This window comes from Triticum aestivum, chromosome 7A (genome assembly GCF_018294505.1).
Source record: "Triticum aestivum cultivar Chinese Spring chromosome 7A, IWGSC CS RefSeq v2.1, whole genome shotgun sequence".
Classification (NCBI taxonomy): domain Eukaryota; kingdom Viridiplantae; phylum Streptophyta; class Magnoliopsida; order Poales; family Poaceae; genus Triticum; species Triticum aestivum.
The window spans coordinates 741,040,217-741,061,689 of record NC_057812.1 but is presented as its reverse complement, the minus strand read 5'-3'; the positions used below and the strand labels follow the sequence as shown (position 1 = coordinate 741,061,689).

At 46.2% G+C, this 21,473-nt stretch overlaps 2 protein-coding genes and 1 non-coding gene across 3 annotated transcripts; all 3 read right to left on the bottom strand.

Annotated features, from left to right (window-relative positions):
- Window positions 1–1,435: 1,435 nt before the first annotated feature.
- TRNAP-UGG (transfer RNA proline (anticodon UGG)) lies at window positions 1,436–1,507 on the bottom strand. Its single transcript has one exon. It is a non-coding gene; the product is annotated as a tRNA-Pro (tRNA).
- An 11,834-nt stretch (window positions 1,508–13,341) lies between these two features.
- On the bottom strand, window positions 13,342–16,097 carry LOC123149909 (uncharacterized). Its single transcript, XM_044569700.1, has 3 exons — window positions 14,300–16,097; window positions 13,901–13,991; window positions 13,342–13,771 (listed from the first exon to the last, which is right to left on the bottom strand). Exons 1-3 carry the CDS (start codon window positions 16,070–16,072, stop codon window positions 13,572–13,574), a joined length of 2,064 nt encoding a protein of 687 aa, XP_044425635.1. The 5' UTR covers window positions 16,073–16,097; the 3' UTR covers window positions 13,342–13,571.
- Window positions 16,098–18,035: 1,938 nt separating this feature from the next.
- LOC123149908 (clathrin light chain 2) lies at window positions 18,036–21,237 on the bottom strand. Its single transcript, XM_044569698.1, has 3 exons — window positions 20,857–21,237; window positions 19,010–19,163; window positions 18,036–18,907 (listed from the first exon to the last, which is right to left on the bottom strand). Exons 1-3 carry the CDS (start codon window positions 21,180–21,182, stop codon window positions 18,455–18,457), a joined length of 933 nt encoding a protein of 310 aa, XP_044425633.1. The 5' UTR covers window positions 21,183–21,237; the 3' UTR covers window positions 18,036–18,454.
- Window positions 21,238–21,473: the final 236 nt, after the last annotated feature.

Sequence of the window (21,473 nt, the reverse complement as noted above, 5' to 3'; positions counted from 1 at the left end):
CGCGTCGTGCCATTGCCACCTGATAATCGGTCCTGAAAAAATCAGTGAGATCTACTTGGCCTTCACCGCCGCAAGTCTCTCAAAGTTATCCTTGAAGTACGCCTCACTCCAAACTCTCACTTTCTCATAGCTGGTCCTGGCGCTGTCACCACTCACCACCATACTTGCTCACGCCGAGGTCCAAGTAGTTTAGTTCACGTACGTGTCCCTCGGGCTCTTGGACATACGGCTCCATCTCCCAATGCAGCCCCCTGGTCCATCTTGAAGAGGTCGAGGATGAGAAGCCCATCCCCATCCTCCATGAACCAGTTCCACGTGCTCTCCCACACGTCCCTCGGGATGGTCTCGTCCATGAAGTCCGACTTGCCCTTGAAGTACCTGTCGGGCTTGGTGCCCCTGTCAAGGAGCAGCTCCATCGGCTTCCCTGTGTAGTAGAACGCCAAGAAGAGGAAGGACTCGATCTAGCTCACCTCAATGCTTTCGTGTCGCGTCACGCCCAGCTCCTGGAGCATCTTGGTCATTGTCGCGACGACGCCTGCGCACCTGCCGAGGTACAGGGACTCCAACTGCGTGTCTTGGTTCTGCACGACGACCCGGAGGATGATGTCGCTACATGTTGCCACTCGGTGATGAGATCGCTCGCGGATTCGTTTCTTGGCCGATGGATGATGAACATGGTAATGCTCGCGGACACGCACACGAGCTGGAACTTCCAGGACTCCACGATGCCGAAGCTCCCACCCCTGCCGCCTGGGATGACCCACAAGTGTCCTCCCCCATAGCGGCCCTGTCCAGGAGCCTCCCCGTGGCATCCATCATGAAGGCATCGATGACGTGATCCATGACAAGGCCGTGCTTCCGCAGTATCAGGCCGAAGCCGCCTACGTCGATCGTCATGGAAAGCCATGCGTCATCCCAGGGAAGTGGTCAAACTCGTCGGCGGTGAACCTTGGGTAGGCTGGCTCGTCCTCTGCCAGTAACGTGGAACTTACGCTCGCCCTCCAATGGCTGCACCTTGCTGACCTCATGTTCTTCAATTCGAGAAGAAATCTGGCAAAGGGATTTGGGAGGAGAAAATCAAGGGGATTAGCTTTACGGTGTTGGTTACGTGATGGACGAGCAGACGGAACCACCTGGAAACACCTAATGACCCGGTGTTTATCTCGGAAAATCTCAACCGTCAATCTTCATGGTTAAAACAAAATCAACGGATATAAATGGGATGACGTATGAGAATTATGAAAACTTCCGCCCTTTAATATTAGGTATAGATATAGATATATATATAGATTTGGTAACGGACCGAACTACATAGATGATTTTGTCTGTATATCTTGTGAGAAAATTATGTTATTCGTAGTGACAACTTTTCATGTCCTTCAAAAAAAATGTACTAGTTTTCTTCACGTCCGAAGAAAAAAAAGAAAAAAAGGTGGGGGCGTTGCGAGAATCGAACTCGCGACCTCTCGCACCCAAAGCGAGAATCATACCACTAGACCAAACGCCCTATAATTGGTAATTATCATTACAAGTCGTACTAATCACGTGATTAAGCTCCAAAAGAGTCGAGACACCCTTTATTCCTTGGATTGATCAAGCGAGGCCGGTGAACAGAACTACAGAAGAGTAGATGGACTTCCACTGCCGGCGCCGGCAGCGATATCGCCATCTCAAGAGGCCTCCACCACCCGACGGCTCCTACTCCTTCATCGCGCCGCAAGCCCGCAACCGTCACGGCGGCTACTGCTCGGAGACTGGATTTTCTACTCCAGGGTGCACCTACACCCGCATGAACAGTACACCTAAAAAAGGTACAAAACAAAATTTAAAAAATCTGAAATTTTGGAACAACAAACTAGATCAAAAGTTTTAGTTGCTTGCAAAATTTCGTAACCAAATAACATTCGGGGAGCCCTCGGAAAAAAAAAAACAAATCTGTGTTCAAAGTTTTGTTCACTTTTGAGGAGTGATTTTGTTTTTTTTTTCTGAGGGCTTCTCAAATGTTATTTGGTCACGAAATTTTGCAGAAAGCTAAATCTATTGATCTAGTTTGATGTCAAAAAAATTCAGATTTTTTCTTTCTTGTTTAATATTTTATTTCATGTGTATTGTTGATGCGGGTGCACCTGCACCCGGGAGCAGCCAGTGGCCCCTCCGCCGCCGACCACGGTACGTACGCTCCTTGGATGTTCTTGACCAGGATCACGCAGATTTGAGTCCCTTTGGTAGGTGTCGGCAATATCGATGCTGCCTGCTTGATCAGTTATAGTCTCTGGTATGTGGCTATGTGCCACCAGCTAGCCAGTGCTGGTACATGCTGGCCGATAGACAGGAATAGGAATAGCTTACTGCCAAATCTTCCAGCTTAATTGTGCACAACTTTCTTCATCTTGTTCAGCAACACCGAGATTTCAATCATATAAATCTGAAAGAAAACATACACTAACTTGTGCAGGTGTGCTCCAGTTGATCTGGCCATCCAGCAATTAGCAGTGGCATACCGCTTTTCCTCTAAATAAGTAAATACAGCGCACTTGTGTGTGGCGAGAGATCAAATTTCACTGCATCCTGCTCCACAATCTACGCTCCCCTCTGAAATGAAATGAAAGAGCGTTTAGATCACTGCTTTAGTAATCTAAACACTCGTATATTTCTTTACGGAGGGAGTAACAAGCATAACGCTCCTGATTCTGTCTTCTGCTTGTAGTTTGTCACAGTGAGCTAGTAATAAGCTTCTCCACATGATAAAGAACTAGCGCATTTTTGGTGGTCGTGCAGTTTCACTGCATTGTATCTAAACAGGCCTGCGTTTGGGGTTACGCAGCAATTGTAGTTGTATGTTGTTGGCAATAAGGGTGCGCGTTGGCGAGCTGGGCGAGGCGTTGGGAGCGGATCCGTTGCAGGCTCGGAGCGATCCCCGTGCATGCGTGCGCGTCGTGGCTCGTTGTAATCGTGTGGTGTTGAGTGTGAGCTCAAGAAAATTTTCCGTTCGTGCGGCAGGCGTTCGTGCGCCGGAAACTCACTGTGTCCTCTGTTCGATCTTCTTCGTCCTTTCCTCGGTGCGAGCCACGGTGAGAGAGAGGTGCAGAGAAAGTGGGCGAGACACGGTGAGCTAGGGCTTGAGGTCTCGGCACCAACATATGTAAGTATTAGCGCCGAAGAAGCACGGCGCACGCCACGCCTGTGACCGATTTCCTCTGTATTTTATGAAAATAAGCAAGAAAACAACATGTATCATGCCAGAAAATAAATAAAAAAGAAGAATATTAATTCTAGCTTTACCCATGATCTACCTAGGTACGTAACAAACATTAAATTATTTAAGGAATTAAGTAAACCGTCTGGTCTATTAATATTTTTTCATAAGAACGTATTTTCTCTTTTGTAGGTAAAAAAAATGATGGGACCGGTAGTAATATGTAGTTGAATTCATACTCAACTAGTGTTGATCAGTAGTGAGATCGAATGGGGTTGCTACCAATGTGTAGACCCTATAGTAGGGAAATATTTCTTGTCCTGTTTGTGCATCTTTTTCACCTACATTTCATATCTAGTTCCTAGTTGGCATTCTTTCATTCTCTCTCAAATATGGATATACTTAATTAAATTCAAATTTCAAATTTTATAAGTAGTTTAAACCCCAAATTTGTCGTGGTGTAAAAATGGATAGTAATTGGCGGAAAGCTTATTTTAACGCATTATCTATGAATATCTAGCCTGATAATAGGATGTTCAACCCAGTGCGCTTTTCAAATTGTGATATATGATAAGTGGTATATCCATACTTCGGGAAATTTTGGCAGCTAAGGAACAATTGGTTCTACAATAGCTTTTTGAGCAAACACTACCCTCCATGGATGATCTATTGTCTTGTATTTTTTTTCTTTTCTTGAATCGGTCAAAGAAATAGAATTGGGAGTGGAGTGGAGTGAAGAGGTTGGTCGAGTGACCGTTTTTAGTTTAATGTTGCCCCTTGTCGTTGGTTGCTTATAGACTGTCGTGATGGGGCGCGTCGTAGAGGTGGCTTCAATAATCGCATTGTGGTTAAAGTCTTGATCTGGTTGGCCACAGGGAAGGAGAAGGCGAGGTAGACGACAACAACAACACCGGTTATTCTCCTTGCGTAGGTGAACGCATCGAGGGAGAATGAGTCTTAGTTATTTGGGGGATTTTTTTTTCCTGACATTTATTTTGGATTATTGTTCACTTGAATGCATGATGCTGATTTATTGATTTTATTGTCCCGGTTTATTCGGGTGTATTGCGCTAGATTACAATTCGTGTATTGTTTTGGCTTATGGTTTGGATGGGCTAATGTTTCTGGTGTACTCGGCTGTTGTTCCGTTCCACTGGTTTTACTGTTCTGGGTCGAGGAAGGAGGAGTCTCAAAATAAAATTAGGTTTATTTTTTTATTTTTTGGTTTTCCTTTTGGATTACTGTTCACATGAATGCATAGTGCTGGTTTACAGTTTTTATTGTCCCGGTTTATTCGCGTGTATTGCTCTGGATTACAATTCCATTATTGTTTCGGTTAAAAATATGTTGGAACCCTTTAAACAATAAAAATAAAAAATAGAATATCATAACGCCACTCATTATTATATGAAACTCATGTTAAACTATAGTGTATGTGTGTGTCATGATGCATATTTTAAAGCTTTAAATATTGTTGGGAAACATACACACTACGGGAATCAGCTAATTTGCCGTCTGTGGAACTCTTTGCCGTTAGCTTTTTGTCGGGGCTGACGGTAAAGTCCACTTCGCCATTTGTAAAAAAACACATACGACAAAGCGTGACTTGGAGTGTTGGGTTGAGACCAACCAATTGCGTGTAAATCACCATGAGGCTTTTAATAAAAAATCCCAAAAAAGGAAAACAAAAACAAAAACAAAACCTTGCCGGTTAACCCTTTACGTAATTCTCGGATCTAAGCAGCACAAAAATAAAATTAAAAAAGAAGACCAGGCCACTGCCGGCTTAGTATATGTATATGTGTATATGTAATTTTTTAACTGATATGTATATACTTTTCCCTGAAGCTACTGTTCAGAACTATTTATTGTTCATGCATTATTACTGTTTGAACTTGGTTACTGTTTTACGTATATGATTACTGTTCACGAGGAGGGATGACGTTCACTGGATGGGGACGTGGCACTGGGCTCAACAGTAAAATGTACAGTAGACAACAAAAAGTTTAAAAAAAGGAGAAAAAGAGGAAGCTTCTCGCTTTAGTATTGTTATATATGTAACACATATGAATCTCAAGTTTCTGCCGTCTGCTTCTAGTGTCACTGTGAACTAGCTAGTAGCCAAAATAAAATCACAGGGTAGTGAATTGGTGAACTATGAGGTGGCACATACTAATTCTAGTGCACTAAGCGTTAGATATTGCTGCTTGTCTTTTCTCTGGCTAGCTCCCCAGTTCGTTGCATCTACATATCTAGAATCCACAATTCTTGACTGTCCATTGTCTTGCCTTCGGATTCTTCTCCAGTTTCACTGTCTGCGTCGCTACCGTTATGACTGCGGAGGATGTTGAGTATCGTGACTATTAGGAAGTATAGGATTTATCCCTACCTTGTCTTTATACTCCAACCAAATTATGTACTTACTATATATCCCGCCGCTACATCGCCCCGCGCGCTGTCGCTGTGTCGCCCCTTCGGACCGTAGTGATGCGGCCCGCAGTCACCGCCGTCTCAAGACCGTCCGCTCCAGGCCATCCACATGAATGCACCGACCCTCGCGCTGCCGCTGCATTTTCCCGTCGCGCCGTAGCAAGCGTGGCACGCGGTCCTCGTCGCCGCCCCGTGGTTCACCCTGTGGTTGCACCGACCTGCGCGCTGCTGCTGCGTCGCCCCCTCGGGCTGTAGTGTCGCGGCCCGAGGTCCAACGCCGGCCCGAAGTAGGTATCCACACATCACTCCCTTGTGCACTGTTCCGACGATGTTTGGATATCCTTTCACTGCTCTCTTAGCTTACACGCCTATCCAACTCTAACTTTAACTCTTATTTCTTCTGGAGATATCATTTGAAACAAGCAAATCCATTTTTGAGCTAAGCATGATGGCGCTACGGGATCTGGTACACATCCTGCACACCCGTATAACCTTGTAAGTATCTGTCCTCCGATACAACAGCAAGGTCGATTCCGCTTATTTGATCAGCTATTTGCCGTGTCAAAAATGCAGAGGGAGATGCAAGGAGCACAAGGCCTGCACATCCAAGCAAGTGGTAACATGGACTTGTACATGGAACATCCCAAGTGCAAGCAGAGCTGTAGTGAGCATGTACAACGAGCTAGCGTAAGTCCCTACATTTTATTTAATTCGTACTGGCATTTGTGTATGATTTGTGTGAAGTGGCGGATCCAAGAATTCAAGTTACCAGGGGGCGAACATTTAACTTAAAAAATACAAGGCACTTGCACTCCGGAAATCAACATAACTTGAGAAATGTGAAGCTACATGCACTTTGAAAATCAGCTAATGATCCAAAGTAGTTCAGATTATAAACACTAAATGATGCAAGCAACAAAAAACACAAAATGCAACATGGTGTACTAATTCAAATTTTAATTATGCACATAAATGCATTGAAAACTCAATTAATGCATAAAAATGTCCAACCGAACCCCCAAAAATCCCAAAAATTGACACAACACTCCTGTTATTCTATGTTGACACGAGAAAAAATTTGAAAGCAATAAGAGGAAATGGATATTGTTTCGTCCCCAAAGGTGGAACGTTCCCTACCGAAACCATCAGGCTGATTGTGAGAAGCTCTGGTTTGTGAGAAACATATCCCCAAACCTACCCCAAATGGGACAAAAAATTTACCACGGCATCTTGATGCCGCTCCATGATAGCATGCCAAGTTTCATGAATTTCAGACGAGCTTTGGATTTACTATAATTTAAAAACCAGGTAACTCAATGTTCGCGGCCGAGTCACCGTGGCAGGGCGATCGACATTCATTCTCATTTCTTGCATGGGACCTAAGCATGCAACCAAGGGCACAGATTTGATTTTTCAACCAATTTATATGCATTAGAGCATGTGCATGTAGTTCAGATTTGAATTATGCACATAAATGCATTGAAAACTCAATTAATGCATAAAAATGTCCAGACGAACCCCGAAAGATCCAAAAATTGATACAACACTCCCGTTGTTCTATGTTGACACGAGAAAATTTTGAAATCAATAAGAGGCAATTTTTATCGTTTCATCCCCACAGGTGGGACGTTCCCTACTGAAACTATTAGGGTTGTTGTGAGAAGCTTTGGTTTGTGAGAAACATATCCGCAAACCTGCCCCAAAAGGGATAAAAAAAAAATTACCACGGCATGTTGATGCCGCTCCATGATAGCATGCCAAGTTTCATGAATTTCAGACGAGCTTTGGATTTACTAGAATTTAAAAACCAGGTATCTCAATGTTTGTCGCCGAGTGACCATGTCAAGGTGTTTGACATTCATTCTCATTTCTTGCATGGGACCTAAGCCTGCAACCAAGGACAAACATTTGACTTTGTCGCCCGTTTTTATGGAAGGAGAACGTGCATGTAGTTCAATTTTGAATTATGCACATAAATGCCTAGAAAACTCAATTAACGTATAAAAATGTCCAAATGATCCCCAAAAAATCCAAAATTTAACATGACACTCATGTTGTTCTATGTTGACACCAGGAAAAAAATTGAAATGAAGAATAGGCGACGAATATCGTTTTGTCCACAAAGGTGACGGGTTTTCCTAACGAAACCATGAGGCTTTCTTGTGAGAAGCTCTGGTCTGTGAGAAGCTTATACCACAACTTGCCCCAAATGGTACAATATTTTTTACCCCGGCATATTGATGCCATTCCATGATAGAATGCCAAGGTTCATGAATTTTAGATGGGTTTTGGATTTACTAGAATTACACAAGCAAGTACCTCAACATTTGCCGGAGAGCCATAGTGCCATGGTGTTCGAAATTCATGCCCATTTCTTGCATGGGACATAAGCATAAACCCATGGACACATATATGATTTTACAACCCATGTTGGTGCACCGGACCTTGTGCATGTGCTTTAATTTTGAATTGTGCACCTGAAATGGCTAGAAAACCAATTTAATGTATAAAATTTCCAAACAAACCCTGAATAATTCCAATTTTTTTACGACACACATATAGTTGCATGTTCACTGCAGATAAAAGGTCTAGCAATTCAAACACCGTCCATTGTCGTTGTGACCCCATTATGTAATACAAATCAAGACAAAAAATCTAATAGATCTCACACAGTTTATTATCACCAACCGAGTGAGATGCAGCATAAAATATCTTGGAGCACCGTCGGATTATAGTACGCATACGGCTTACGCGAGAAGGTGCGGCTGCTATAGTCCACAACCCGCTCTGGATAAGGGACCGTGTCTGATGACAGTTTGCGCGCTAGTTTTTTCGCTGAAGCGATTCCAAATTTTTGGCTTCCATGGAAATATCTACGTCCCCGCCCCTTCCCCTTACCAAAAGCCACATTTCCCCTGTTTCCGCCTTTCTTTCCAAGTTGAAACCTTCACTCCTTGCTTGCAACGCCGCCTTCTCGCCGGCGACCCTCCTTCACGCTGCTCGGCCTCGCCTATCCAGGCAGGTAATCCACACCCGACCCCCATCCTCCTCCTCCTTCCACATCCCACATGCCTCGACCACCGGTGCGAGTGCGACACCTTCCACCCAAATCACCGACCCCTCCACCAAATAAGCGCCGCCCTAAGCTATGATGCACGCAGTATAGCCAGGATCTCAAGGAGCATTTGGCAGCGGAGAAGCAAATCACGGCCGCACGTGCAGATGAGGTTGCGATGGCTGCCATTCATGCCAACCCCCAGATCTTGGAGGAGCACCTCACTGTCGAGGCCACCGTGGACGCCTCGCGCGCCGATGCCGCGACACAGTTGGCTGCTTCAAATGACAGTTCGTGGTGTTTTCTCGAGGCCACCATCGGTGCCTTCGACGAAGACTACGAGGTGTTTTCTCAACGTACACGTGCTTACCTCATCTCGAGAGCCAGCAGGTTGGTGCCCGGAGCGGCTCAGGCAACTCACCACTACGACGAGGGCACCCACGAAACAGAGGCCTCGCCCTCTTCCATGTCCAAGGAGCCAATCGTCATCGATATCTCTGAAAATGAGGGGTAGCTTGTCTTATTACCTCACTATAAGGACCCATGTTCAGTTTGCTAGCTACTGCCTTTCCTTAACAAATTCTAGTGAATTATGCTATCTACTTTTACCATGCAATCTTCTGGTCTAGAGTATATGTTCTATATGTCGTGCAATATGGTGTTCAGTTAACTGTTTGGTTCAATTCTGCAAATGTGATGTTCAATTCTTGAGGGTGCAATTTTCCAAGTTGTCAAGCATGCTTGGTTTGGTTAACTGTCTGCTATTAGGAGTATGTTATATTGCGCAATGTGGTGCTCAGTTAACATTTAGTTCATTTGTTGTGGTGTTTACTTAAGTGGATGGTTCAATTCTGCAACGCGGTGTTTAATTGTTGTGCCTGCATTATGTTTTTGTATACCATGTGAGAAATAAATCGAATTTGGCTGTACTGAATACATGAGAAACAAATACAATTGCTATATTTCCAAGTTGTTAAGCATGCTTGGTTTGGTTAACTGTCTGATCTTCTATTAGGAGTATGTTATATTGTGCAATGTGGTGCTCAGTTAATATTTGGTTTATTTGTTGCGGTGTTTAGTTAAATACACGTGCATGGTCCGTTGTCTAATAGCACATTATTGTGCAATTGCAGGAACCATTCTAATATTTAGATTTTTAACAATTTGGTCTTGCACATGTAGGTCATACTGTCAGAGGTTTTGACCCACTGTTCGACCCTTTTGCATATGTGGAAATGAGTTGCCCATGAATATCAATCAAGTCAAGAAACTCAGAAAGATTGTTAGGATAATGAAATTAGTAACAAAAAACAATAAGATCTTTGTCTGCACAATGAAGAAGACATCAGTTCACTACAAGATAGTACTAAATATTATACCTTGCCTTTTTTTATTTCTTTGCCTCGTTTCTAATATAGAGAAGATATTTATGCACATCCTTGTTTTCAGGCCTTTCCAAAGGAGTTCACTAATGATTACCTCTCAAACCACCTCTATGGTCAGGAGGCGAGAAAGGTTTTCATACAACACCCACGGTTCAATATTGAAATGTTTCTGAAGAGGACAAAAGACGGACGGTCAATCATCCACGGGCACTGGCATAAAGATGCAAAGACCTTCAACATGAATGAAGGATCAATATTCGCCTTCCGCTTCAGCAGTTTTCCAGATGAGATGCATCTGTCTATATACCGTCTATGATGCTAATTTCGAAAGGTTCTACATGTTTCGTGTGAAACTTGGTGCTGGTGCAGTTGTGTAATGGGGTAGCTGAGTGCTGAAGCTATATCATGTTGTACTCTGATGTATTTCAATTATGAAATTCGACTTCCTTAATATGGAAATGAAATATATTATGTGCTTAATATGAATGTCAATCAAATTAATAAATGGATTATTAAAAATAGAGCAATTAACCTCTAACTGGGTTTTGCTTTTGCAAACGGTTATTGAAAAAATATCGTGGGCGTTGACCTCAGGCAACGCACATAATTTCTAAGAATAAACCGCGTTGGATCAATGAACAATCACACACGACTTTCTTTTGAAAACTGTTTGCGTTAGGCCAATTTATCTACAAGATGTACCATGTTAGCACAAAACTACGGACTAGCTAGTTCTCCGAGGTTCAACCAGGCAGAGGGAAAAATGGCCTAAACTATGGCCAATGCAAGCTAGCTATACTAGGAGAGGAGGACACGAACTCAAAGCTTCACATACACAGGCGCTCTAGTAAGAGTGGAGCTCACTTCTACTGCCTTGTACTGAAGCTGAAAATGAATTGAGTTGATTTACATATGAGGGACATGGGGTCCTTTTAAAGGACTTGGGAATGGCACTTGCGTGACAAGCACCAGGTAAGTGCACAGCACCTTCCTATCTACACTAGGAAACTACCACGTACTTGCATGTACTGCTCCAGTCTATTTCTAGTCAAGTTCCTTGCAACTACTAGGAAATTACTAGGAAACTACTTGGTCCTTGCACGCCGAGGAAGCTATTTCTCTTGGTGCCGCATGCATGCAACCGAAGACTTGGTTGACTCAACAATCTCCCCCTCAACCTTGTCGAAGATGTGTGATGTCCATGAGCCCAACTTTGTCGCGCAATTCCTGGAACAGGACACGGCCAAGTGACTTGGTTAGGATGTCCGCCTTCTACTCACCAGTCCTGGTGAACTTCACGATCACCGTACCTTTCTCGACGCGGTCATGTATGAAGTGATAGCGGACATTGATGTGTTTCTTGCTATCTTTCACAAGGATGCACAACTCATGACACCTGTGGTACATCTACACCTGTTGTTCATCTGCCATGCTCTTCACAGGATATTGCATCAAAGTAATAGGCATCTAACATTAATTTATATAGACTATGCAATTGGAAAGATATGAAACTCAAGAAAGCAAGAAATACATTTTTCTCATCTTATTTATATGCATGTTATCATTTTAAGGCTGTCATATAAATAAAATATAAAATAAATCACCAAACAGCATCATGGTATCCCTAAAAATTGCTCTAGCAAGCTGGAGAGGCCAGATCGAGGAAGAGGACATGGAGGAGCACCAGATCCGAGTGGTGCTGAGAAGGGGTCGCTTCCACGTGTCTGTGTGCATGCATAGGCTGTCAAGGCCGTCTGGCCGCCGTGAACACCAGAGGGACTGCCGGCACGCGAACAACAACAACAACACTGCCAATGCCTCGTTTTGAGATCCAAACATTTAAAACTCGTACACCATAGAGTAGTACTCCCTCCGTCCGGGTGTATAAGTCATCTTAGGAGTAGCACCATGACCTAGGTGGCTGTAGATTGGCAGAGGAGGAGCACCACGGCCAGCTTAACTTCCAATCAGAGCGCTGCACAAAAGGAAGCAAAATCAGCATTTAATAGGATGTCTTTTCAGCTCTCCATGCAGGCCCACGTACATGATACTCCAGCCGCGATCAACGCCCAGCATGCAAAACTGTCTTCAATATCTTGCCTAACCAACGCCCAGCCGCGATGCATGCATTGGCCGTTCTCATGCGAGTGCCTCCTCTTCCTATAACAAATATAACGCTCGTTAATGAGGCTGGGAGGGGAACGAGGGGAATTTAATGTTACACGCCTAAACGTTTTGGGAAATTTTGGTTTTCGTAAGATGACTTATACACCCGGACGGAGGGAGTATACATAAATACAACACACTTGTGTGTGGTATAGCTGTATATGTGGGACAAACAAACTTGGTGATGAACAGTTGTTTCTATTGAAGTATCTGAAACATCTAATGTTTTGGTTGCATCTAATTATACAAGAGAGGTTGGTGGCATCTAATTAACGGGAGGTTGGTTTCTCATCTCATCGCACCCTATTATTGCAGGGCTTAATCCGCTGCGTATGGGACTCATTTTGTGTAGACTGGCTGCTGGTTGATCATTGCAAGAAAGAATGACACATGCATCAAGCAATTGTCTCTGTTTGGCTTGTTGACACGAGTCTCCTTTTGATGGCATACATATATGTCCTCTCCTCAAAGCCCACATGCATGCTACATGTTGGTTGATTTGGCATGTGTGCATCTTGAGCGCGCTCATACTCCCTCAAGGTGCCCTCTTTCACAGCAAAGTAGCTGCAAGTTGTGGCTTCCAACCCCTTAATATCACCTTATTTGATCTATATATATAGCCCTGCTTTTGTGTTTCCATCACTCGCTGAGGGGTTTTGCTCTAGACCACAACTTGAACAAAATTTGCCTATGTGCATAGTATCATTGAACGTGTTCATCACAGAGGGGCATCGATCCCTTATGACGGTGTTAAGTAATAAGTACAGGTGTGAAGCAGAGTAAGAAGGCAAACCCTAATATCATCGTCAGAGCAATTGTTGCTGATCCTGACAGGCATGATGGCTTCAAAGATGTCCGCAAGAACTACAACTACACAGAGCAAATGCTGGTCTGGTTGCAGCACTGATTTCCCTGGCTGACAGGCAAAAGTAGTTGAGTTGATAACAACACAGTCTTCTCAGCAATTTCCCCCATGCGAGCAGAGCAGAGGCCACAGACAGAAAGGAGGCAACATAAGCTCCGAACCTGTCAAAATTGCATGCATGATGAAATTGACGATCAGCATCAAACAAATAATCCGCCAATCATAGACTGGAACTTGTGTGCAATTTCTTAAACTAATTCTGGGATCCTTGTTATTCACATGCAAAGCTCATCTGCGAAGGTTCTTCCTTCCTGTTGAAATGCTAAGCCTTTCAACTCAAATAGTGTACAGGAGCGACTTTCTCGTCGTGGTGAAGGATTTCGGTTCATACATACAGCTCGCTTCATCTTATTTCACTCATCTCTGTCTTCAACCCTAATACAGCACACGACTAATGGCACTCCCCATGCCAGTTCACTGTAGCCATCGTCCATGGTAGTTGAGCTCTGATATGCACGACGATAGAGCCTCCCGTACCATCTTGTTGTTGCCCTCAACATACAGTACGTCTTCAAACAGACTCTTTGCCTGCTCCAGCAGCCTTATCTTCTCCTTGTTGTTCCGAGAGCGCAACTGGGATCGCTGCTGCAGAGCGCTGCCCCATCTGTAGAGAGCTGCAACGCCACATCACTTACACGTGAGCATCATACACAGCCACATCCAAACAACTAGAGATAGGAAATGAAGTATCCAAGTTCAAACTTGTAGGGAAATTCAGGCTAAAAAGCAGAGCGGTGTCGAACCTTCTGGAGCATAAGTGTTGCTTTTGGATAACATGGCATCAAACTTGTCGATTGCAGCCAAATACACCCGATCAGCATCAACTGCTGCTTCCTGCATCAGTTTTTTTTATAATAAGTCAAATGCACAAATAACCAAAAAAAACTAAATAGTTAGCGGACTGATGCCTAGTATTCTGAGTTTCTAGACTGTGTGCACTGTATTAAATGATTGCAACAGAACAAAAATAGATGTTTATCATTCTCATTTTACCAATATCACAGGATAACTATGCAGCAGTAATTATTACCCACCAACACAAAAGTGGTATACACTATGTAAATTATTAGCTAGATGGTAAATACGACATCAACTTGTTATGTGAGCATGTGCATACTGTATAATAATGTCGGTGCTCATACCGGTCCGATGTCAGCAAGCAGTTGACCACGAAAGATAAGCGCGAGTCCCCAATTGTACAGCGCCTTGACGTCGCCCGAATCAATTGACACAGCCGTCCTATAGCTTCTGCCTGCCTCAACAAGGAGACTCTCACACTCCTCACAAACGCCCACCAGCGCAGACGAAATGTTCTCTCTGTTAAGGATCCTTCTATCAAGCTTCCTGGACCGTGAGACACGCTCTCCTCCGTTAATATAAGCCCCGCTGTTGGCCAGCAGCGTCCTCAGCTCTCGGCTAATCTTGAGCTTGAGCTCCCCATGGAGGAGGTAGGTGTTCCCTAGCTGACCGACCGCTACCAGGCTTGTCGGCCTCAAAGCCACGGCGGTGGACAGAAGCCTTGCTGACCTATAGAGCAACGCGTCCGCGGCCTCTTCGTCGTCCCTGGCCATCATGCATTCCCTCGCCTTCCTCAAGATCTCAGCAGCCTCCTTAACGTTGCGGCCAAACTCTTCAGCATCTGAACCCACACCGGCACCACCCTCATCATCATCTGTAAGTGGTTGTTCCTCAACACTGGCGGCAGCGCTACCCACGAATTCATCAGCCGGCATCCCCCGTGCTCCACTCACTCGGCTCTCACCGCCATCTCGGCGCTCGATCTTCAACCTGTACGACCTGTCCCGGATCTCGAGTGTCCTCTCCAGCAAGGAGGACTCGGCGGATTCAGCGGCGGCGAACCTGCCGCCTTCTTGAAATGGACCATCATTTGGCACCCTGCCGCCGCGGCCATACCTGTGCTTGGACACCAGCCTCTCCAGCCGGTCGTCGTCTTCCTGCCCGCTCTCAGAACTGAACCCTGCATCCTCAAACCCACTGGCAGCATCCTTGCCATCAAACGGCAGCATGTCGAGCGGCCGGGCGCTACCGACGGCCGCTGAATCAGCTGGCTTGTTTTCCCCATCCCCCTGCTGAGCTACAGCAGAGCCTGAATTACTCTTGGCATCGGCCGTAGAAGCATCAGGGGCGACGGCCTTGGCGGGTTTCTTCCGCGGCGAGGCGAAGCTGAGCTCCCGCAGGGCGGCCTTGGCCCAGCCGCCGATGTAGCCGGCGACCTCCCTGGCCACGTCCTGCAGCGCCCCGTCGTCCGGAGCGGCGCCGCCGGCGTTGCTGCTGCTGCCCTGGCCCTGGCCCTGGCCGGCGGCCACGGCTGCCGCGCACTCCAGGAGCGCATCGCGGGCGCGGTCGAGGGGCTCGATGTCGTCGTGGTCACCATCGGCGGGGGCCGAGGCCAGGAGGCGGCCCTTGAGGGAGAGGAGGCGGGCGTCGAGATCCGCGAGGAGGGCGGCGAGGCGGTGGGTGGAGGAGGCGCCGGGGGCCGGGGCGAGGTGCCTGGCGGTGGCGAACCCGGCGGCGAAGACGGCGGCGAGGAGCGGGGCGGGCGGGAGGCGGGAGAGGGAGAGCGCGGCGACCGGGAGGAGGAGGAGGAGCGGGGCGGCGGCGAGGGACTGCTGCGTGATGCGGAGGAAGGGGAGGCCCAGCGGGTCGTCGGCGGCCGGGAGGTCGGCCCAGCCGTTGTAGGACGCCGCGGCGGAGGAGCAGCAGCAGCGGGTGGAGGGTCGATGCGGGCGGGATCGGACGGGGAGGAGGTGCGTGTGTCGGAGGTGGAGGTGGAGGCGGAGGCGGAGGCGGGATGGTGTCGGCGGCCTGGAGAGGAGGAGGAGGTAGAGGGGCTGCGAGGAGGAAGGAGAAGGGAGGGCAGAAATGGCGGAGGAAGATGCCGCGGCGGCCGCCATTATCCCACCACTGCCCCCCGCCGCCTGTCTACCATTTTTTCAGTGTGAGAAATATCCACTATCTATTATAAGCATCTCAAATACTCTCTCCGTCCGAAAAAGCCCGTCCCTCAAATAGGCGTCCTCGTTAAACCCTTCATAGATCTTAAACACCTAACACTAACTCTAGCCACTCCTAACCTCACCGCTCCAAAGACATGACAATCGATGTCGGTTCTCCGTTGACTATGTCTACTTGGACAAACTCGATGTGGATCGAAGCCCAAAAACACAAACTCGAAGAAGGGCAGCGCCATCCGCCCGGACTAAAAAAATCCTAACCTAAACTATTATCTAGAGCAAAGGCAACGGGATTCCCCTCCCCGCCACAAGCCAACGGAGCGGCAGACAGAGGTGAGATGAATCCACGAGCTCGCCGATGAAATCTGAAAGGAGTTTGCCCTAGTCACCAGAATAGTTGAGGAAAATGAGAGAAAGTCTATCTGAGCCCTTACTACTACATTCATTGGAGTACTTACAAATCTATTATAAAAAATAGTAAATAAAAAAATACTAGAAAATATAGAAAAACACTCTTTTGATGGGAAGGGGGGATGCCATCATGGCTACTTTATTGCATAGGTAGAATAGTTAATCGTTTGAAACTACTCCCTCCGTCCGGGTGTATAAGTCATCTTACGAAAACCAAAATTTCCCAAAACGTTTAGGCGTGTAACATTAAATTCCCCTCGTTCCCCTCCCAGCCTCATTAACGAGCGTTATATTTGTTATAGGAAGAGGAGGCACTCGCATGAGAACGGCCAATGCATGCATCGCGGCTGGGCGTTGGTTAGGCAAGATATTGAAGACAGTTTTGCATGCTGGGCGTTGATCGCGGCTGGAGTATCATGTACGTGGGCCTGCATGGAGAGCTGAAAAGACATCCTATTAAATGCTGATTTTGCTTCCTTTTGTGCAGCGCTCTGATTGGAAGTTAAGCTGGCCGTGGTGCTCCTCCTCTGCCAATCTACAGCCACCTAGGTCATGGTGCTACTCCTAAGATGACTTATACACCCGGACGGAGGGAGTACTTCCCAGACGATACTGCTGGACGACTCGGGCACGATATGTTTAATCTATTGGCTGAGTTGCACCTAGTCCTTTGTATGGATGGTCTAATTTGCACTATCGTCCAGGAATCGTCCAACAGCTATCGTCTGCATAGCAGCACTCTTAATCGTTTGCAAGGTTTTCTATGATGGCATCTGGGGGTTCATCGACCCAATTACAAGCAAAAGCATATTTAGCTAAGCTATGAGCCACCTCGTTGGCTTCCCTCAGACAATGCAAGAATTGAACAGAACCAATCATCCCAGCCAAAATAAAAGCACTCAGCGAGTCAGCGTAGAATAGGTGAAGCTTAATTCTAGATTCTGTCTTGTCCCGGGCATGCATTAATCACTTGCAGTGCATCATACTCAATTCGAATTGAGTGTAGTCCCATGTCATTCTCCAGTGTAAGACCATGCTTCACTGCTAGAGTTTCTGCTGCATGAATAGTAGGGTCCCAAATTTATATTGTTACTTTACAAAACTTAACCAAGTTTGATACTTTAAAATTACAGATTTTGTTAATTTTTCTAGTTTTTTAAGTAGTAGAGATTTTAAGAATTTGAACGTCAGGACTATTTAGGGAATTTGTTACTTTTGTCATCGTGTATAGTTTTTTTAACTTTGATCTTCAGCTGGAGGTTGAAGAGTCCACAACCATACGAGGTAGATCCAACTACCCAAAAAAATAGACTTACACCAAAACATAATTTGGTGGCTATAAAAAGATATCAATTTTATGTGAACAAAAATGAAATTTGATGGGGTTAAAGGAAGTTGTACAATAATTTTCACATAAAAAAGGATGAGACAATGCCAAATACATCGTCAAAGTATCCAACTTCAATTGCATAAACAGAAGATAGCACTGAACTTGAGATGAAAAACCAACTGATAGTAATATATGCAACATCAACCAACCACAGGTCTTTTACCAAAAATCCAACACTTGATGATAAATATACAAACACATACAGCAGCAGCGACAGCCTTACCTTATTCTTACCAGTACCCTCTTTCTCTCTACAAAATGCAATGACAATATTAACGAATAAAGTTTGTTGGTCCCATAAGTAACAACCCTCCTGCTCATAATAACAAACTCAAATTAATAATAGTACACTGCGTGTATCTCCGCCATGATTCCCCGTGGTGAACTCAGACGATTTCACCACCTCGCATGCTATGTGGCCTTCACGCTCCTTCCCCATCCGTCTCTCCTGGAACAACTCTACTGACACCCAAATATAACCCTACTGCGAAGGATTAGCGGCTGATCAAAGCCATCCTCATTCAGGCAGCGGCGATGGGCTCAGCTGGTGGCGCCGGAGCTGCTGCTGCGGGGGCAGCAGCGGCGGCGGGTGGGGCGTTCTCCTTCTCAGGGACAGTGCCATTGGCAGGGGCATCCTTGGCAGCAGGCGTCGCTGCCGCCTTAGCTCCGTCCTTTCCAGCGGCGGCCGGAGCTCCGTCCTTCCCGGCGGGTGCCACGGCGGGTGGTGGAGGTGGCTTCATGTGTGGCGGTGGTGTGTGCTTCAGCTTCGACAGGATCTGGCGCATCCGTGCCATGTCTGTGGCCTTCCCAGGCTTGGGGCCCTGGACCACGATGATCCCGGGCTTCTTGTCCTTGTCCTTCTTGCCCGTCCTCTTCTCGATGTGTGCAATCTCCTGTGGGATGAGCTCGGATATCGCCTTCCAGTACTGCTTGTCTGCTCCCTTGTGGAACTTCTCCTGGTTGGAGAGGAAAAGCTGACAGCAAGCAGTAACACAGAGAGAAAACAAAAAGAGATGTCAGGTAACCAAAGTGCCAAGGAGAATACACAGCGTCATTATGTTAAAGAAAGACTGTACCTTCTCCCTTTCCCGGTTGTGATCCTTGCTTGTCTCAAGGTTCAGCTTGCGCTTCTCAACGAAACCCTTCTTAAACTCTTCAGCTTCAAGGATGATTTGGCTCCTCAGCTCCTTCTCGTGCTTCTCCTTTTCCTCCAGAAGGAGTGCATTTTGACTGTTCACAGCTGGTGTTAGCATTTACTTTGCACAACACAGATGAAATCAAGGAGTAAAAATAGCAGTATTTATTCTTTAGCAGATATGGACATTTAATGCAACACTAGTGTTGTAGTTAATGATATAGAACAGGGCCTACAACAATTTATTTTAAGACATTCTCTGGCCCGGAAGTCAGATCTGGAGTCATATGTTATATCTTTATCTGAAGTTTATTTCGTAGTGGCTACAGCAAATTGCATACTTTGGTGCAGGTGTTTAAATAGACAAATAGTGCACTGGAGGAAACATAAAGAAACGCCAATAGAAGCAAACACTTCCTATAGGGGAAATAACATCAACATAATCAAGAACACTCCTTTAGTTTTTGGAAAGCTTCCTTTTTGGACACAGCTGGAAGAGGAAGTCATGTGTAGATTTGTCTCAGAAAATAGCCCAGTTTGAAAAACCAAAACATAAACTTTAATAATACAAAAATACAGACTTATGTGCGTGAACATGAACCTGTATGTATTTGCCACTATGATCTAGAAATAAGAACAAGGGAAGTAGATGCCATTTTTATTTCCCCATAGATAAAAAAACTAAAGAGACAGGGACACACAGAGAGTTTCATCATGCAAATCAAATTGGACCTTCTTGATTTGATATCCTCAACTACAAAATCTCATGTTTAAATTGTGCACCTAATGTGCCTCAAGATAAGCTAGCCCTGAGAAAGTGTTGCAGCAAGCTGAACCATTTTATCATATTAATCGGTCATGATGAAAAAAGTTATGGCAGTCACAAATAAATTCCTACTGTGAAAACACGACTTTGGTGACCAATTTGTACGGCAATCGCTCCTATGCAGCTAAATTTGTACTGCAAAAGCTGCAAAGACAGTAGATCACATCGTCATATGGCAAATTCCAAGTGGTCATTTGCTTTTATTCAGCTAAAATTCATAGTGTACCGAAGCTGCGAAGGCACTGGGTCACACCATCATACAGCACACACACTGAATTCCAAGCAATCATTTATTCTTGTTCAGCTAAGCAGCAAAGACCGTGGATCACATCAACATATGGCAATTTCATTTCCCTATTGGCGAAACCTAATGCTAAAGTAACACCCAGAGAGTCCCAGGCAGTAAAAATTGGGATTTGATCATGTGATTCCGACTGCTTTGTTGATCTGAGACCACCCAGTACTAAATCCCCGATTTAAAGTACCTACTTAGTGTGTGTCAAGCTTAGCTAACCGTGACAAGTTGCAGCAAGCTGAGCCATTTTTAGCTCATTGACATCAAGTCATGGTGTGAAGTCTTGCATCACTTCCAAGCAACTAAGCACGGGTGCGGTGACCAATTTGCACGTCAATTGCTCTAATTCAGCTAAAATCCTAGTCTAGTGAAGCTGGAGGCATTGGATCACACCATCATATCGGCACATGCACCGAATTTGGAGCAGGTGGTCGCATGAGAGACCGAATCTGCACCACAGCGATGGAATCTCGCGCGTACTGCAGCTCTGCGCCCCAGATAATGGCAAGCGGCAGGCCAGATCGCCACCCATCTAAGCAGATCTACGCCCCGAAGCAACCCAGCCCGCCACGATGGCGCGGCTAGATCTAGCAGGACCAACCACCGAGCCTGGCCAGATCGATCAGATCTGAGCAGCGGTAGAGGCGAGGAAGCGAACCAAACGTACCGGCGCCACTCGCGGAGGAGGAAGCCCTCGTCGGCCCCCATCTGGGCGGGGTCGGGGAGGACGGGGCCGGAGTCGGTGAAGAGGCCGTCGTCGTCGTCCGCCTCGTGGTGCATGCCGTTGCCGTTGGAGTCGGGCATGCCGAAGGGGTGCGCGGCGGCGGAGTCGTGGCGGAAGGCGTAGGGGTCGGGGGAGGCCGGGAAGTCGTCCCCGGAGACGTGGACGTCGGCCGCGGCGGGGGTGGGGGAGTCGGCGAAGCTGAGGAAGGGGTCGTCGTGGAAGGGCGCGGCCGCCGGGGAGGAGGTCGGCGAGTCGAAGGCGGTCGCCATGGGGTCGGGATCTGGAGGGGGAGGGGGAGGGTGGTGATCTGTGATGTCGCGTGGGGGGAGGGGGAGTGGAATGGTGGTGGCGATGCGGGTGGTATATGGTGGTGGGGAAAGAGAAGGTCGTTGGACTGCCACCCACAAATGGGCCACCGCATCCCACCGGAAGATGTGGGCTTCAACGCAGGCCCGAGCCTAGCATTTTCATTTTCATCATGTTTTTTTATTTTTTGCTAAAAAAATCATGTTTTTTTATTTTTATTTTGAGAGAGAGAGAGCATCTTCATCATGTTTGCA

What these genes read in the sequence shown, in the direction of transcription:
- LOC123149909 (XM_044569700.1), bottom strand. Translation starts at nt 16,072, where the DNA reads ATGGCGGCCGCCGCGGCATCTTCCTCCGCCATTTCTGCCCTCCCTTCT. An exon ending in TGCTTGCTGACATCGGACCG is followed by an intron (nt 13,992 to 14,299) that starts GTATGAGCACCG and finishes AAACTGATGCAG; the next exon opens with GAAGCAGCAGTTGATGCTGA. An exon ending in CAACACTTATGCTCCAGAAG is followed by an intron (nt 13,772 to 13,900) that starts GTTCGACACCGC and finishes GTGGCGTTGCAG; the next exon opens with CTCTCTACAGATGGGGCAGC.
- LOC123149908 (XM_044569698.1), bottom strand. Translation starts at nt 21,182, where the DNA reads ATGGCGACCGCCTTCGACTCGCCGACCTCCTCCCCGGCGGCCGCGCCC. An exon ending in CTCCTCCGCGAGTGGCGCCG is followed by an intron (nt 19,164 to 20,856) that starts GTACGTTTGGTT and finishes AGCTGTGAACAG; the next exon opens with TCAAAATGCACTCCTTCTGG. An exon ending in ACAACCGGGAAAGGGAGAAG is followed by an intron (nt 18,908 to 19,009) that starts GTACAGTCTTTC and finishes GCTTGCTGTCAG; the next exon opens with CTTTTCCTCTCCAACCAGGA.